At 44.0% G+C, this 17,531-nt stretch overlaps 1 protein-coding gene across 2 annotated transcripts in view; it reads right to left on the bottom strand.

Moving 5' to 3' along the window:
* The window catches only part of SLC2A13 (solute carrier family 2 member 13), a 142,785-nt gene extending 129,152 nt beyond the window's left edge, over positions 1–13,633 (bottom strand). For both annotated transcript variants that reach the window (XM_057370047.1, XM_057370046.1), the window contains exon 1: positions 12,874–13,633. In XM_057370047.1, coding sequence (XP_057226030.1) covers positions 12,874–13,420 — 547 coding nt within the window. In that variant the 5' untranslated portion in view covers positions 13,421–13,633. The remainder of the gene's footprint in view (positions 1–12,873) is intronic.
* Between the last annotated feature and the right edge of the window lie 3,898 nt (positions 13,634–17,531).

Raw genomic sequence — 17,531 nt, 5'->3', positions numbered from 1 at the left:
GGCAGGGACACCATCCCCTAGACCAAGTTACCCAGAGCCCCTTCCAGGGTGCACCCACAATTTCTCTGGGCAATCTGTTTCAATGCCTCAGCATCCTCACTGCAGTATTTCCAGTGAGTGGCAAAGTAAAACAACCACATGCATGTATTTAACTTACTTTAACAGAAGACTGTAATTCAGGCTCGTGCTTGTGCATTATATGAAAAACTTGATGTTATGGCAAGATGAGTTTGAGGCTTTGTGTCTGTAGCTCTTTGTATCAGCATGAAATCTCTTTTTTCTTGCAATAGTGTTCTTGCTACGATTGCTTCTACAGCACACAAGCAGATGGGAAGTAGTAGAATGGGCAACCCTGTCTGGTAAATGCACTGGCAAAGTTTACTGTGACTTACAAAACCGATGGCTACAGACCCTGTAACAAGAAAAATTTCCAGAGCACAGAACACACGGAGCAAAGTGAAAGTGAAATGCAGCAGACCAGACACTTCTTGGCATATTATTGCTTCAGGGAAGTGCGTACTTTAGTGGCTGATAATGCATGACAAATAGAAATCCAAACCAAAGAACACTCAGAACAACTGTGAAAAGAAGACAGAGTAAAACAAACACTTCTCAACCTATTATTGCTTTGGGGTTACATGTATTTTAGTACCAATAATGTAGGACAAATAGAAATCCAAAGATAGAGCCATACATTGCTTTAGGATGATTCAGCTACATTGGGAAAGTATTTGTGTGAGACTGAGAAGCATGCACACAGGCATTTTTATGTTTGACTACAACAAGCTGAATCATTTGCTTCAGGCAAGAAACAGAGCACTGCTGTAAGCAAAATACTATAGAAGATGAACATAAGCACTTACAAATAAATACTATTATCTTCAAATATCAGTTTTAAAGTCTTACAAACTTCTCTAGAAAATCTGCCTAAAACTGTACTTTTCAGTTTTAGCTTAGTATGATATCCATATCTATCTTACCTATTAGACTTAATTTTATATGGACTTACCATTACCTGATGAACAGATTTGTATCTCCTGTAAAGTACTGTAATAATTTGTAGTTTATCAAGATCATGAGGTAGAGAAATCAATTTTGTTGTCAGTGTGCCGAGTCAGGCCTCCTGCAGTTCTTTTCTCTTGCTCACTGCCACAGCACAGATGAAAACTAGTTACCCTGTGCCAGKGTTAAAACATACAAATCCATATTATCTAAATCAAAAAACACACCAGAAAACATGCACRCAGTTGCTTAGAAGTCTCACCACGACAGGGTGCATTACTGAGGAATAGCCTCTGAATAGATTAAACACAACTGTTCTAAACTTGTGGCTCAGATCTTCTTAAGATCCAACTGGTATTAAAGAGGAAACAGGATCACTTGTCTTGAGGTATGAGAAAAAGCCTTCTCCACATTCCTGCATAACAAGCTCAAAGCACTGTTTCCTCCTATGCAAGGAAACACTCCACATCTAAGAGGATAATGATTAATAGCCCAGATAGTACTCGGGTGTCAGGCAAAGCAATTAACTTTGAATCAGAGAGAGGCCTGCAGACTGATACCACAGACAGCCTTGGAATGAAGAGAAGGAGTAGGTGGGGACAGAGTAGGCAGAATCAAAGCCAAAACATAAACAGTTATCTTCTTATTCTAAAGTCACCATCAGCAGACACAACAGAAGGTAAAATAACAAAGCATGACCTAAAAAATATGCCATGAAACAACAGCTTTTTCAGAAGCACACAGGCTGTTGAATGTCAAACTATTTTATGTACTCCAGCGAGCAAACCTGCAGACTGGGGTCAGGAGCAGAGTGAAGCTCTAAACCTGCAGGACAGTAAGATGCACAGAGAGGAAATCACAAAGACCACACAGGTGCAAACAATTATTGTGCCTACCCAATGTTACATTTTATGATAAATAGTATCTTGTCATCCAAATTGTCAAAGAATTTAGTAAAGTACATTCCCACTCACCTAAAGGGAAGTTAACATTATTTGTGYAATGCTCTACTCAATGTGTGCCCACGTTTCTGCTATATGCACCAATGATTTTTTTCCAGGAACATGCCAGTCAATCATTACAAGAGAAAGGATCTGTGCTTTATTTCTCCTTCTACCCAAGAACAACATACTGCACAAAACCAGACCCAAGTACTAGCTCAAAATATTCTCACAGTGATTGAATTTTTGGGCTAAAACATCATGAATGCCTATGTACAACATTTAGCATTTTCCGCCCCTTTCTTCAGGATCCTAAAATTGCCCAAGTGGCTTTGGATTTCATTCATACCAAGCTGTTCCAATGTGAATTGGACTGGTGAGGTCAGCAGCACCTATGATTAAWGCAGGAGCAGGGAGTCTACCAAAAGGCTTAGCTTAACTCCATAGTGAATAAAACCAGACTTACCTTTTCCCCTGAGGCAGATTCCCCATTCCTGTGCTGACATAGCTACTACTGACCTTAACAGTCCAATAATCAAGGACCTGTGAACAAACAAAAAAGGTCACTTGTATGCAGACATCTTAACCATTACTTTCCTCCATGCTCAGTGTTCTCCAGTGCATCCGTTACCACGCTGCCTTCCTCTCCACACTCTCCAGAATTAACAATCCTAAAAAATTAACTGACCAAATCAGAGAGCAAATACTTAGTGGTGGGTCCCTGTGATTTTTCTCTCCTTAACTTCATAAACAAAACTTTCTAGGTAGGCAGCAAGAAGCAGAAAAGTAAGTTCWGAATAATGTAGGCAGAGTAGGTCCTCATACAACTTGGAACAGYAAATAGAGCACACTGACCTGAACCTTAAACACACAAAAAAGAAGTAGTATTTCTTTCCTACTATTAGCTGTTGAACAAGTAGATGCCAAAGGAGTACTAGCTCTGACTCGAGTCATCTGGCTTTGGGATTCTGGTACACCATCCTCCCTCAGCTATACAAGAACTTCAGCTCCCAGCTCTCCCTGTTCCCAACTGCTTCCCAGTTAGATGTTCAAACAGGCTGTAAAAATACTCCCTGTCTCCAACACCTCATGTAGGCTCTATGATTCTGTGATCTTTCTAGACTGCTGAAGTTGCTCCAGCCTCCTTGTCATGGCTTTCATCATAATATATTTAGTTATCTACCACTTTTCCTACAAAAATCTAATTAATAAGGAATTTATTAAGTATGTTTATTAGCTACAATAAAGAGATTTTGCTTCCAATTTTCTATAGGCACCTTTAAGATAGCAGCTTTATTTTTTCCCTTTCATAATCCCTGATCATTTTTGCGATTGGAATGTTTACAATTCTTAGAGCTGGAATGCGAAGCCTATGCTACAAGAGCATGAGAAAAAATTGCATGCTCAGAAGTCAGCTGTCTTCACCATCAGGATCATCTAACTCTTCCTTAATGAAATTATTAAATCCTGACTGCCTATACATTTCTGAATGTGCAGCTAATGAGAGAGTAAATCAAAAACTCTATTTTCACCACATTAAGTACTGCAAGTTGGTCCAGAACTAGAGCTGTAAAAAAAAAAAAACCTAACTGATCATACCATTTGAATTTTCACAATATTAGTTTAAAACCCCACAGAATCACAGATAACTACCAAGTATTCTAGTACTTACAAGTTTTGAACAAGAACTAATGGCAATTTAGGGGAGGAAATCAGAGAGATGCAAACAAGAGCATTACCATGGCTGGTCTGGTCCTGCTTTGGAGGCTAAACCACACAAGGCATGAGAACAGGATGGCACAAGTGCTCCCTTCCCGCTCCTCTGGGCACAGCAGCTCTGCTCTGGTACTGCACTAGGGAAAAGGAGGAGTACTTCTAGATCTGCTCATCTCTCGCCCTTGGAAATGAGAGAGTGCACAAGTAAGATTTGACTGGGCCGCAGAAGGCARCTCAGAGAAGGATATGAAACAAAACAATTGCTATAGTTTTCAGATACTACCAATACGGAACTTTTCTAATAGAATAAATGCAATTAATAGCTTACGGCACTGCTCTAACAGCAATGTACTAGCCCTAACAATATGAAGCCATTTAATGACACTAAGGTCACCTTTATGTTATGACTGTCAACTTGAAGGAAAGAACAACCCAATATAAAACTTCTACATCTACACATTTATTAGGGGTGTGGTCAGTTCAAGATGGATTTAAAATTCAAACTATTGGTGCCTGCAAGTAGGCCTGAGTTCCAAGTTCTTATCTGATGAATCAAGAGTAGGAGTGCTAAAACTACAAAAACATTCCCAGAGAACTATCCAATGCTTCCAAGAAAGGGAGATTGGCCAAGTCTTCTGTAGAGTTTCCATGCTGTTCTAGCAGAGAACAAGTAATTAGGAGAAGGAACAGGACAGAATTTCTTATGAGCAACCAGAAATTAAAAGCCTTCTTCCACTGTCACATGCCAGCAATCAATTCAGTAGATATCCCTCAGAGCAGCACTCACCAGAACACATTCCCTATTTACAAGACCACACACCCCATAGCATGGGCAATGCAAGCTGWGTGACCCCAGGCAGGCTCTTCTGCTCTTTCCAATTTAGAACACATTCCCCTGTACTCCCAGAGAAAGGCAGCAAAGCAGAAGAGCTGTGGCTAAACACAAAGATATACATAATACTGTCAGCTGCTGGAAAACAATATTTTTCCAAAGTGATCATATGCACAGACATGTTTAAACCACAATTACTGGTTCTGCTTTCCTTGCAAGGGAGTGAGGCTCCTAAACAAATGAAAAGGGAAACAAAAGGGCTGCTGCTTCTTTTTTCTGCAGGTCAGCCTGCAGAAACTCTCACTTCTGGGAAAAGGTTTGAAAACTCTTGCCATAGGGCTCCCACTTATGGTAGAAGTTCCTAAAGCTATTTAATTTTGTCTAGACTATGAAAATATGGGTGATTGCAAGGTGACTCTAATTTTAGATAGACGTTTTTGTTTGCACAGCAGGTGCTCCACCATTTCTGGCATCTCCTGGTTTTGTGTCTATCATCTGGAGAYTGACAGCCACTTCACTCCTGCCTCAGAGACAACTGAGCATGCAGCTGGCTGTTCATTAGATWAGCGAGCTCCTCGATGCTCCCAGTTGAGACGAAACTTGTGGAACTCAGACCTTCCCAAATACACAGTGCTCAGGAGACCAGAAAGTTCTAGAATTAAGGCTTGAAGCAATTGCCTTCCAGGGAATCCTCACTTCTCCCTGAAGACTGTTCAGCCTGGCAGTGTCTGTAAGCCCATGTGCTAAAAGCATCAGGTATCATAGGGGCTCTCCACACTGCCTGGTATTTTTTTTTTGCCTTGAAGTTGTCTTGTCACTCAGGATTAGAAGTGGATTATGCTTTTTGCTGGAAAACACTCACAAAGGATGAGCACCAAGGTCAGTGCCTCGTGGGCCTGGAAAATATCAGCTCTAATGAGAACCAAGAAGTCTTTCAGACACAAAGGACAACCCTCCTCCAGAGAACTGCTCCCTTGCTGAATTACACTGGAAAAATCAAGGAGGGGGTKGCAGAAAAGTTCAGGCAGAGAAGCTGGGCTGGCAGCTCCTGAATACACACAATGGAAAAATCCATCTCCAGAGAAGGAGGAAAAGACCCCTGAGTGACAACTAAAAGGCAAACCCAAGGTAATAAGTTGCATTTATCAATAAACACAGACCTTTCATATTTTTTAATCCACACAACTGCTTCAGTGTCTGAGCTCACTAGCTCACATAGCCACGAAATGGTAGCAGAACTCCAAAGAAAGGCAAYCAAAGAGCAATCCCTAGGGCACACATGGGGACTTCAAACAAGAACCTGCTGTTTGAAGGGAAGTAACACAAGAAAAAGTCTGTCCCCAACTGCAGAAGAGGCAGACACCCTTGCTATTTATCTGAATGAGAAATCAAACCCAGGGGGGAGGGGGAGCACATTGGCCAACACCACTGGCAGGTTGTGGCCCACCCACAGCCCACTGGATGTGGGGGAGGCTCTGGGGTGACAGTGTGGCATTTCATCATTGTCAGCAGCACGTCTGGAAAGGACTTGTGAAGGAAGAAGGGACAGACTGACTGAGCTCAGAAACCTAAATTCAGTGACTGGGTATATAAACAGCCAAAATAAGAAGCCACCTATGAAAAATTCCCCCTCAGAATAAGCATTTGCTTTGAATAAATCCTTTAAGCCAGTCTAAACCTGACAACAAATCAGAGGAAGATCAGAAATGGAAAGAACAGGAAGGTGCTTTTAAACCTTCATTTCTACAACTACTATGCACAAAATAATGTCAGAAGAGTCTGCATTCAAGTTGCATCAAAAGACCTACAGAAGTTTAGCTAAAGTAATGAGATGACTACACACTTAACCCGAGATGTGTTACACAAGATCTCCACAACAGAATTAACAACTGCTTCTCTTGATACTTGTTCACAAGCATAATCATTGCAAAAAAAAAAAAAAAAAAAAAAAAAAAAAAAAAACAAAAAAAAACACCAAACCCAAAGTTAGAACTGCTCTCCTGATTTTCATCAGTCCTGGTTTTAGGCTTCCAGCAGCTCAGCGCAGACCCAGGCTCTTTACTAGCTTCACACCAGAAACACTGATTGTACAGGTCAGATGTGAAAATCCACCAGTGAAGACCCATAAAACCATTTTGCAAACAAAGCTATCCATCAGGCCCATTATAGCTCTGTGGTGCCAGCATGCAGCACAGCCACAGATGTTCATTTTGAGCCCAGCCACCTWAAGTAGAAATCACCAATTTTCAAGACTTCTGTATGACTTGCAACCTAAAAGCTTACCATACTTGAATGYAATAATTCCTAAGATTCCTAAAATACATTTTAAAAGCAAATAATGTATTTTAAAATAGGATATATTCTATTAAAACCCACTTAAGAGCATACATCTGCTATAATTAATCTTGAAGTCTACTGATAATGAGATAAGGAAAAAATTATAATTTTAAAGCCCTCTTCTTTCCAGYATCTCCTTTCAGTGGTTTACTTTTYACRTTGCTTCTCAGGATGCAAAAGTACAGACTAGTACACTCAGAAGAAAAATTAACTGCGAGTTCTGACAGTACACAGCACAAGACAGCAGCCAGCACCTTGAATYTGCTGCCTGAAGTGTCCTCAGATATCCTACCTTGTGCCTCTGCTGATGGRGTGCACATTGCAGCCCAACAAATCGGTGAGACCCAGAGTTCCAGCTGAATGATTTGCTATCTTTAACATCACAGTAAGTGGATGCCACTGGTCTCCCATTCCTGTAGCAAACAAAGCATTTTGAAAATAAGCCCACCTACAGWGCCCACATGAATTTTTCAAGGTAAGGAAACACTGCAAGCTTCCTTCAAGTTGCCTTTTCATCAGGAGTAAGAGGACCATAATTTCAATTTTATGTCACCTATGAAATGGTTTTTATTTTTTTCCAAAATAAACAAAGATACTTAAAATCCAACAGGAATTATGTTTTGCTAGAACAGTTTGACCAAGTAMATGAAAAACTATTTYACAAAATTCCCAAAATTTCTGTTTTAAGGACAGAAAATAAATTTCAAGGTTTATGAACTATGGTAATTGATTTAATTTTTAAGTAAAATGATAAAAATAACAAAAAGGCAAAAACTCCTCCCTTATGACTTTAAAGAGTGTCCAGAAGAATCAAAAATMMAAAAATKCTCTTAGATACAACTCTGTGTACTTAATACTTTATTCTGAAATGGCCATTAAATAAGGTAGGAAAATTAATGTGCAAATTGATCAGACAAAACAATAAAGGGTCAGTGCTTGGTGACATGACAGTGAACCAAGCATAGCACTGTGCATCCTGTCCCAGGCACACAAAATTAGAGGATTTCAAAAGATACAGTTTTTCATCTTAAATTAATCCTGGTACCCTGAAAGATTTCCACTCCAGTCAGAAGCTAATGTATCCTTCCAGATGTTTTTACACAGGAACAGATTAAGCTCTTAAGATACAGAGATTCAACCCTGAGCACACAGAGTTATGACAGTGGCTTTAGATCCTGGAAACCTGGGTGACCATCTCTGGGCAGTGACAGCATAAGAGTCAATTGCAACAACCCAGAAAATTGTCTCTCCATTCCCCTCCATCCCTACTGCAAGCTTATACTAACAAACCACTGTCTCCAGAGGAAAAAATAGCCTGTGAACCTCTGGACTGAAAATTACAAGCATCTGTCAGAAGCAGCACTATATATTTGGATGTTGAGGGTGACTTCAAAATGTACCAAGGTGTAAACGCCTTTAAAAAAAAACCTGGTGGACACTCAATTATAAAAACAGACTGAAGCTTTAGAGCTTTTCATGTTGGGTTGGGGAGGAAGATTAATCTGGTTTTCCAAGATACAAATACACATCACCTGAAAAAAACTCATTAGTATTACAAAAAAAAAAAAAAAAAAAAAAAAAAAAAAAAGGAAGTAATAAAACCAGCACACATACCCTCATCTTTCATAGACAATATGTCATACCAGTTATTTTCCAGTATTTCCATAGCATATCTGGTAGTGCAAATGACATGGCAGAACTTTATCTAACCACTGCAAATATAATAGAGAGTTTGTACTACATGATGCAAGTCCTTTGGATAAATTCGGTTATTTTTGTCATTTGCTCATGTCAGTCGGAGCCAATCCCACCAGGGGAGCCATGACCATATGCCAGCGCTTTTCACTCCTGCTAATTCTGTGTACAACCATGTTTCCTCTGCTCAGAAAATGACCTACATATGTAGTCAAAAGATGCTACCAGGAGCACTACATATGTCAGATTCAAATATAGTCTTTTAAAAAAATACTACAGACATTTTGAGCACAAAACAAGCACTGAACAGTAGGCTCACATTGTAGCTGCATATTGTGGAGATACCTCATGTATGAAAGACAGAGGTCAAGAAGAAAATAAGGCACCTAACCAGGCAGGTTACAATTACACCRCAGACTAAGTAATGTGTACATACTGTAGTAACCCTGCTTTTATGAGAGTTTGGGTAATGTGTACRTTTAGTAATGCCTAAGCCACAGATTCAGCAAGAAAAAAAAAACCCTGAAAAGCTGATCATTAACTGAGCACCATTTATTCTGCATGCCAAACAGGACAGGAGTATCTAATTATCCAGCTAATGATGTGCACATCACGACAGAGACCAGTTCTGRAGGAGCAGGCTTAATGCCATCTCTTCCTGAACACTGCTCAAACTGCTTTTCTTCCACAGGCAGTATRTAAGTGTTCTTGAAAAAGTGACCTGAACAGCTCACTACCTGAAGCACCACACCAACAGCCCCCTACATCAGCTGCAGGCTTAAAACCTTCAGCATCCTCAGACAACACAAGGACTAACTACTCTCACTGCAGACGGGTGAGCTGTTGGCAAACCMTGGCCAATGGGTTCAGGCAAATTAGGACAATGGACTGATTACAGCCTAAGAAAGAAGTGATTTTGCAAGCATGGTTGTTTATTATGATTCTTTCTAGTCTCCACTATGTTTAGTCCCAGTGATGACTCTTCTCACTCTTCACCTTCCTTCTCAAGACAGCAGTTATTTCAGTAGAAATAACTCTTGTCTCCAGTCATGCCTGGTTCTTGCTTCGGTGTTTCAGTTCTGGCTGGCCTCAGGCTTTGGGACAGACCAAGGATGAGCCAAGTGAAGGACTCAGCTTTCCTGTCAAGCACACAAACTACAGCATCCAACACAAGACAACAGGCTGAGGCCTTCACCATTATCAGAAGCCAAAGGTCCAAACATACTTAGTACTAATGACTTTTTTTCTTAGCTGAGCTCACACAAAGTGTTACCAAGCACATGCAATYCAGTTTCCTAAATGCTTGGATTTTGCCCACATTTGCAGTATTGYATTATCTGTCCAAATACTGCATTCCTTACATATGGCTCAGACAAATTCCTGAAGAGTCAGGGACACCAGAACTGCTCAGGAATGGGCAGGTGGGAGGCAATAATGACCATAACCTTGTTCTTAAGCCATTTAGCTTAGAACTGTCATGAACTACRTATTTAGAAATTCAGATCTGAAAAGATCTAAGGATAGTCTAAGCTCATGTTGAACATGTTGTCCCTTTTCATGCATTCCCTATATTTTGTATTTACACCAAGGAGAGGAGAGAGGGAAAAGGAATATAACTGTTTCCACCACAAAAATCTTTTCAACATTTATAATAAAAGAGGATTTARCTTGTCCTTGAAAGAAAGTCTTMATTTCCAGAAACATCTCTTTCTGTAATGGTTGTAGAGAAAGGGAGAGCTTTTCCATTTCAAAACAGCTCTAAGGAATATGATAAGAAATGAACAAGACAGACAAATGAGAGATATTCCTCATTTCAGCATATATCCTGTGGTTTTCATCCTYCAGAGTTTAACTATTCCTTTATAAATCACAGTCACAAGAAAAAGAGCCATTTTCCCCAGACAAAATTAACACTGATCCACCCTGTACCAGCAAGGGCAGAAGGAACATCACCATATCTGCTTTTACAGCACCACAGTACTGCTCATAAGACAGTAATTCATTTAGTAAATGCAAGCAAACACATACATCTGGAGTAGATGTCTTGATGGGCAATTTGCAGAGAGCTATAGGAAAGAAACCTCAAAAATTTATAAAATTATACACAGTTAAATTTTTACTGGTTTTCAGGTAGGAAAGCATTCATAACACTATACCACTGCACCCTCACATTTTAGCAGTTTGTACTATCACTGAAGTATCACATTACTGAAAACTTTTTTACACCAACATTAGGTCATTCTGGTTCACTATGCACAGCAGTAAAATGATAGCCAGAAGTCTCCAAGAGATGAAAAGGAAGAAAAAAAGCTCCACCAATTTCTAATTCCTTCATGAAATTATCCAGGCTCCCTCTGGTGGGGGATTTAATGTAGAGACTGTCGCAGTTTGCTATATGAGAATAGTTTTGAATCAGTGTTTTTTTCTTTTGTAAAATAAACCATGTTAGGATTGAACTCTGCAACTCCTGGAGTCTCTTGTCATGCTTCAGTCACAGAAATCTGAGGTAAAACTTTGTTTCTGACTCTAAGTTACATCACATAAAGAGCAATCTGTGATTTTTTTAAAAGATAACGTTTTTAAAACATAAACTAGTGTCTTTGTGCTCCAAAATCCTCAGAACATTTCTCATTTCTTACTTCAGCTCTCCAGAGTCTCAGCAGAAGCACTACCTCTGTCCCTGATGCGCACAGAGCCAAAGAGAGATTGCCCTCTCCAGAGCACTAGGATCCAGGGATCTAGGGCTCCTAGTTTTCATTTCTGTGAATATTGATTATATTAAGTCCCAAGTCTCATATCTCTCCAACAATTCAAGTATCATTTATTTGSACCACTGCAAGACAATTCCAACGTGTCTATGTATCTCTCTACAGAAAACACACATTTCTCTACACCCCCTGAAGTTGTCATTGTAACCAGTTACGGTCAAGGAACATGACAAGATTTATAAACAGAAAAAGACATCAGATTCGATATTTTTAGTATCTACCACTAAATATAAGTACTATATATTGCCATCAAAATTCCTGTTATGTGTGTGACCTCATAGTCAAATTCAGTTTTGTCTCCTGAACTTCATGACCAATGTAATCAACATTCTGCAGTCTGAAGTCCTGATTAAACAAAAAACATGCAGAGAGGTAGAATTTTTTAAAAAAATTTTAAAAGAACTATACAACTTGGGGTAGGACAACTGCAACCCAAGGATGTTCCTATACAGGAAAACCAGCATGAGCCCTTTCATGGATGGAGTCGATTTTATTTCTGACAGCCCTTATTATGACTCACTAACTTTTCTTTCTTAATAAGGCCACAATTTGCATCAGAGCAAGTGTGTCTATAACCAGCCTGAAGACTCAAAAAATTATCCAATGGCTAAGAAACATACTTTGCTACACAGAAGAAAACAAGTTTAGTTCTCAATTTGTCCTTGTGCTTTTAGATAGAAAGGGTTACAAAATGATACCTACTACTGTCCAAGGATTTTGATTAACCTCATATAGCCYATCTTAGGATGATCAGTATAATTCAGATTACTGCCAGAAGCTGTAGAAGTACCAAAATTTGGGGGATATTTAGGATATAATCACACAGAAACCATTCTCATAGGTTACATGAAACAGTCATCATCACTGCAAGTTCTTTGRGACAACTATAAAGTTTTATGAGAACCCACAGCTTGCAACCCCTACATAATGGCAAACAAAGAGCAGCAATTCACKATCAGGGCGTCATTAATGAAATCCAAAGTCTTCCAAACTTAAACCTTAACTTACTTAGATCAAGAGGTTACTATCTCATTTCGTACCAGAGGCATTCCTTTATTGCCCAAGTAAAGCTATGAGGGGAACCAGCAGAGAGGCATTTACAGTTCAGAAAGACAGGCGTGATCTCCTCGCCCCCTGACTTCTCAGAACCCCCTCAAATGCAAAGCCTGCGGTGTGTGCTGTTGACATTGACAGACCACCCTTAAGACGAAACTGCAGAAAGGATGTGAGACCATTCTCCTCGTACAGAAACAGACAACTTTCCCAGCAACGGGGCAAGCCTACACCACCTGTAAGTAAAATCAAAGAGGGGAAGCACACAGACCGTCCCCTTGCACACCGAGCTGCGATGGCCATGGGACCCCGCCTCGGACCTCGCTCAGCCAAGCGTTCCCCTCGCCAGCTCCCCAACCCTGCACACCCCGGGGCCAGTTCGCCTTCTGCCTCACCGCAAGGGGCTGCGGGAGCTGGGGGACGGGCGATTCCCGGCTCGATTAAACCTGCCCCGGGGGAGCGCTGTCCCCGCCGGGCGAGAGCCGGGTCCGGCGGGGGACGGAGCMCGGCGGGGCGGCGCGGCACTCACCGATGCCCAGCCCCACCACCACGCGTCCCGCCAGCAGCGTCTCCTTGTCGCGGGCGGCGGCCAGCACGCCGGACCCCGCCGTGAAGAGGCCGCTGGCCAGCAGGATGCAGGGCCGCCGGCCACACAGCCCGTTCAGGACGCCGCCGGCCAGGGCGGACAGGGCGGCGGCGCCCACCGTGCCGGAGACCAGCAGCTCCTGCCAGAGCGCGTCCAGGTTGAGCTCCCTCTTGAGGAGGAGCAGCGCCCCCGACACCACGCCAGTGTCGTAGCCGAAGAGGAAGCCCCCCAGGGCGGAGAAGACCGACACCACGTAGACGAAGCCGGGGGTCTCGTCCTGCTGGAACTGGCGCCGCGCCGCCCGTTCCAGATCGCCGCCCGACGCCGCGCTGTTGAGGCTGGAACAGGACTCGGCGGCGATGAGGCTCCGCTCGCCCGCCGCCGCACCCGAGCCGGCGGACCCGTCCGCCTGCCGCCGCCGCTTCTCGCCCATCAGGTTGCTCAGGCTCCGCAGCGTATACTCCACATTATCGCTGGCCTTGCGGGACATGGGACGGCCGCGGAGGCTCCCGCCCCGACCGGGGGAGGGCGGGGGGCTGAGGCGGGCGGCTGCCGGGCTACTCAGAATACGGCGGCGGGGCTGCTGCCGCTGCTGCCGACGCTGCCCGTTCTCGGCGCGCCCGCCCCTCTCGGGCCGCGCTCAGCTGGCTCGCATCGTTCCCCCGCCGCTGGGCGGACTTGAGGGGAAGTTGCCGCCGCTCCCAGGGCCCGGGCGGAGCTGGAGGCGGAGGCGGGCGGGGACAGCGGCGAGCGCGGCCCGGCGGGCGCAGGGGGCGGGCCCGGCCGTCCTCCCCGCCGTGCGCGGTACGGGGCAGGCGCGGCTCGGAGCGCCTGCGCGCGGAGCGACCCCGCCGCGCTCACTCGCGGGCCGGGCGGGCCGGGTGGGGTGTCCGGGGGGCGGCAAGGAAGCCTGGAGGGAAGCCCTGGGCGGGTGGGCGCCACGCAAGCCCGGAGGCTGTGTCCCAGCCCGCGGAGCTGTTCCTGCTGACAGCCCCCGCCAGCACGGGGTGAAAGGGGCCGCCAGCCGGGTCTGCCCGTTCGCTCCCCGCGCGGTTCCGCGCTGCTCGGGGAGCGCTSTCCAGGTGCGTGGCGCGCGTAGGGTTCGCAGTTAACTTGGTAACTGGATCGTTTGAACGGAGACCCCGTTCAGCTTCCGCGTTTGTCGTTTTCTGAAGTCCTGGGTGTTACTGGGTGTCCTGCTCTGCGCGGAAGTAACGGGTTTTTGCTGCTTCCCAGCTCTCTTGGTCYAAGCTCGATTGAGGGGACCATTTCAGGTCGTTAGTGTCGATTGATTGTCCCGACCTGCCCTGCTTTCCTTCTTTAGAGAGTGCTGAACAGGAAAAGCCGTGGGGCTGCACAGCTCCGAAAAGCCCTTTTGGCACCGCTGCCTTTGCAGTCGCAGGCTGTCACTGCAGGGGTTCTGAGCGAGCCTGCCCACCCCCGTCCCTGCGAGCTGCACGGCGAGCTGGGKCGAGCGAGCGCTGCTACCACAGCATGGCCAGAGCCCTGGAACAGGCTGCGCAGGAACGGCGTGCAGTCTCCCTCTCTGGAGACACTGAAAACCCACCTGCACGCCTTCCTGTGTGACCTGCTCCACGTTACCAGGGGGCGTTGAAGGATCGCCAGAGATCCCTTCTAACCCTAACAATTCTGTGATTCTGTTACAAAAAAARGGGGGGAATTTCCAGCAGTTGTTCAGAGAGGGACAGATTTCTTACTATGTAGGAGCAGTGTCTGGAGCTTGTTCTTATGTTTATGCTTGAAGTAGAGCATCGCGTTTTGGTAATTCCACCTTTAAGCAGTGTTTTTGGTGATTTTTCACTGGGATGCAGAGCCTGGTGGGTCCTGTCAGCGGGGAGAGGTGCCCAGCTCCGTGGGGACCCAGGCAACCTTTGCTGCCCACGTGTATGGAAGGAACTTCCAGGTGCAATGCAGACCTTGGGAAAAAAGAATATATCATCACAATATTATCCTYTGTACTATGTACATATGTATATGTACTTCACATACATATATTTGCACATACAAGGCTAAAACAAAACTTTCCTTCTGGCTTGACTGTTTTCTGTAGAGATTCTCATAATGAGGCCAGCCAGTAGCTGGAGAATTTTGGTAATTAATGGATCAGTTAGGAGCCCACATCTTGTGAGCAGTACTAGTGATAGCTATTTGAATTTAAAAATTGGAAGAGGGTGCAAAGTCCAACATGGCCAGGTGCACAAACCCTTTTTGGTGGTTTGCCTCTGCCCCAAAGCAAGCTGTGACATTCTAATACTGTGGTCCAGATAATGCCAACTAAATAAAATAGTGAGCTGTAGTTACTAAAGTGAATTATAATAACAGTATAATAATGTCTATGTAGTTAATCCACATTATGGCAGTGGATTTCTAAATACAATAGGTCAGCTTGCGTGTTTGAGCATGAAGAAGCCTGAACTAGATAATAATTAAATGCACATTAASTTTCARTTATTTTTAGCCAAGATYTGGGTAACRTGGTATGATTGGCACAGGGCATTCYTTATTCTGGTAAAGACCATTAGGGGCCAACCCAGTACTAGAGCAGCAAACAGTTCCAGGTTGTAGCATCAGGAATGAAGTTAYCACAGAACACACTGAGTWGGAAGRRACCCACAAGGATCATCAAGCCCAACTKCTGGCCCTGCACAGCACCGTCCCTGAGAGTCACCCCATGTGCCCAAGAGCATTGTCCAAACACATCTTGAGCTSCCAGGCTGGTGCTGTGACCACTTCCCTGGGGAGCTGTTCCTGTGCCCAACCACCCTCTGGGGGAAGAACCTTTTTCTGACACCCAACCTAAACCTCCCCTGACACAACTTTASGTCATTCTCTTGGGTCCTSTCACTGGTCACCACAGAGATCAGTGTCTGCCCCTCTGCTTCCCTCATGAGGAAGTTGTAACTGTAGTGAGGTCTCTCAAGTGTCCTCCAGGCTGAACAGATCGAGTGACCTCAGSCATGTCACAGCTTCCCCTCAAGGCTTTTCATCACCTTCATGGCCCTCCTTTGGCTTTATGCCTTTCTTATATTGTGGCACCCAAAACTGTCCCCAGCACTCAAAGTGAGACCATCCCAGTGCAGAGCAGAGCAGAGCAGGATAATCCCCTCCCTTTCCCAGCTGGTGATGCTGTGCCTGATGCCCCCAGGACATGCTTGGCCCTCCTGCCTGCCAGGGCACTGCTGATTCACATTTACCTTTCCGTCATCCAGGACCTCCAGGTCCCTTTCTATGGCACTGCTTTTCAGCCTCTCATTCCCCTGTCCGTCCATACATCCAGAGTTGCCCCATCCAAGGTGCAGAATCTGACACTTTCCCTGGTTGAATTGCTGAATGCTGGAAATTTTGYCCAGGACACTAGGAGAAACAGTATCAATAGTTTTGCCAAAATCCAAAAAAAATTTACATTAACTGGCTTCCCTTGATCAACTGGGTGGGTTATAAGGAACTGTCTCCTCAGGTGCAGCAGTTCTCCATGAGCAGACTAGTTTACATTTCTACAGCACCAGCAGGAGAGGAGCTGTAATCTTCCAGAAGTCTCCAGACTTGCCTGACAAGCACAACACTCACTGTTTTTATTATGTAAGCCCCAAATAAAAATGTGGGACACAGTGCATGAAACAGAAGGCATTCACACCAAATCCCTAGCCAGCTAGAAGGAATGTTTTTTTGGAATATTGTCACAACAGCTGGCTGTCACAAAAACAACCTGTCTTTTTAACAGCCACCTCAGATACTGGAGGCATTCTGTATGATGCAGTTAATAGAGACTCAAGAGGGCTAACAAAAAGCTTTTATTTTTTCCCCTGATGACCCAACACAATCACAAACAGACAGAATTTCTCATCAGATCATGCTGCTGAGCTTATCTCTTAAAAGGATTCCCCAAAGAAACACAACAAAAAGTTCAGCTGTGCGATGCACTACACTGAAGACTGACTTTGGACAAAGACAGAGGATTTGTTTGGTTTGTGGATTTTCATTGTGATTATCTCTCCATAGTACTGGGTTTCATGATAAAAGCTGACTTATAAATTATTTCACATTAATGCAAAATGCAGTAGGTAYGATTAGTAACCTACGACAGGGCGTCAGATCCAAAGAAGGATTTGAGTGAATTTTGGGTATGATGTTATGCTTTCAAGAGATTGAATGTTTAATTGAAACACTGTTTAGATTCACAGCACATCTTCATTCTCTCCTTTAAGGTGTGTTTGCACAGTTGTTTGCCAGGATGTTGTGAACTAGATCAAAAAACTGGTCCAGCTTTAAAAATCTCAAATTTTTGAGTTTCACAGAAAGCAGGAACAATCATAGGATTTTACTGCTTTTATGTTGTTGATACATGGCAYACCTCATAAAATGTCTTCCAGAAAATTACTGAGCACTTAGTACATGTGCCCAGAACTCTGCCGGACCAGAACAGGGGAGTAAGCTCCTGTCTTTGCTGCCACTCAGAAGGGGGTGGATGACTGCCAGAATCTCCTGGGGACTTCAGAGCAGCCAAGATTCACAGAGAGATGCTGTAGGTCTGTGTGAGGTCAATAACCTCACCCAGCRAGTGGGAGGCCAGATTCATGGGT

The sequence above is a fragment of the Malurus melanocephalus genome, unplaced genomic scaffold, assembly GCF_030028575.1.
Source record: "Malurus melanocephalus ecotype Western Australia unplaced genomic scaffold, MMel_1.1 scaffold_118, whole genome shotgun sequence".
Classification (NCBI taxonomy): Eukaryota; Metazoa; Chordata; class Aves; order Passeriformes; family Maluridae; genus Malurus; species Malurus melanocephalus.
This window is presented reverse-complemented; position numbering and strand designations above follow the sequence as displayed.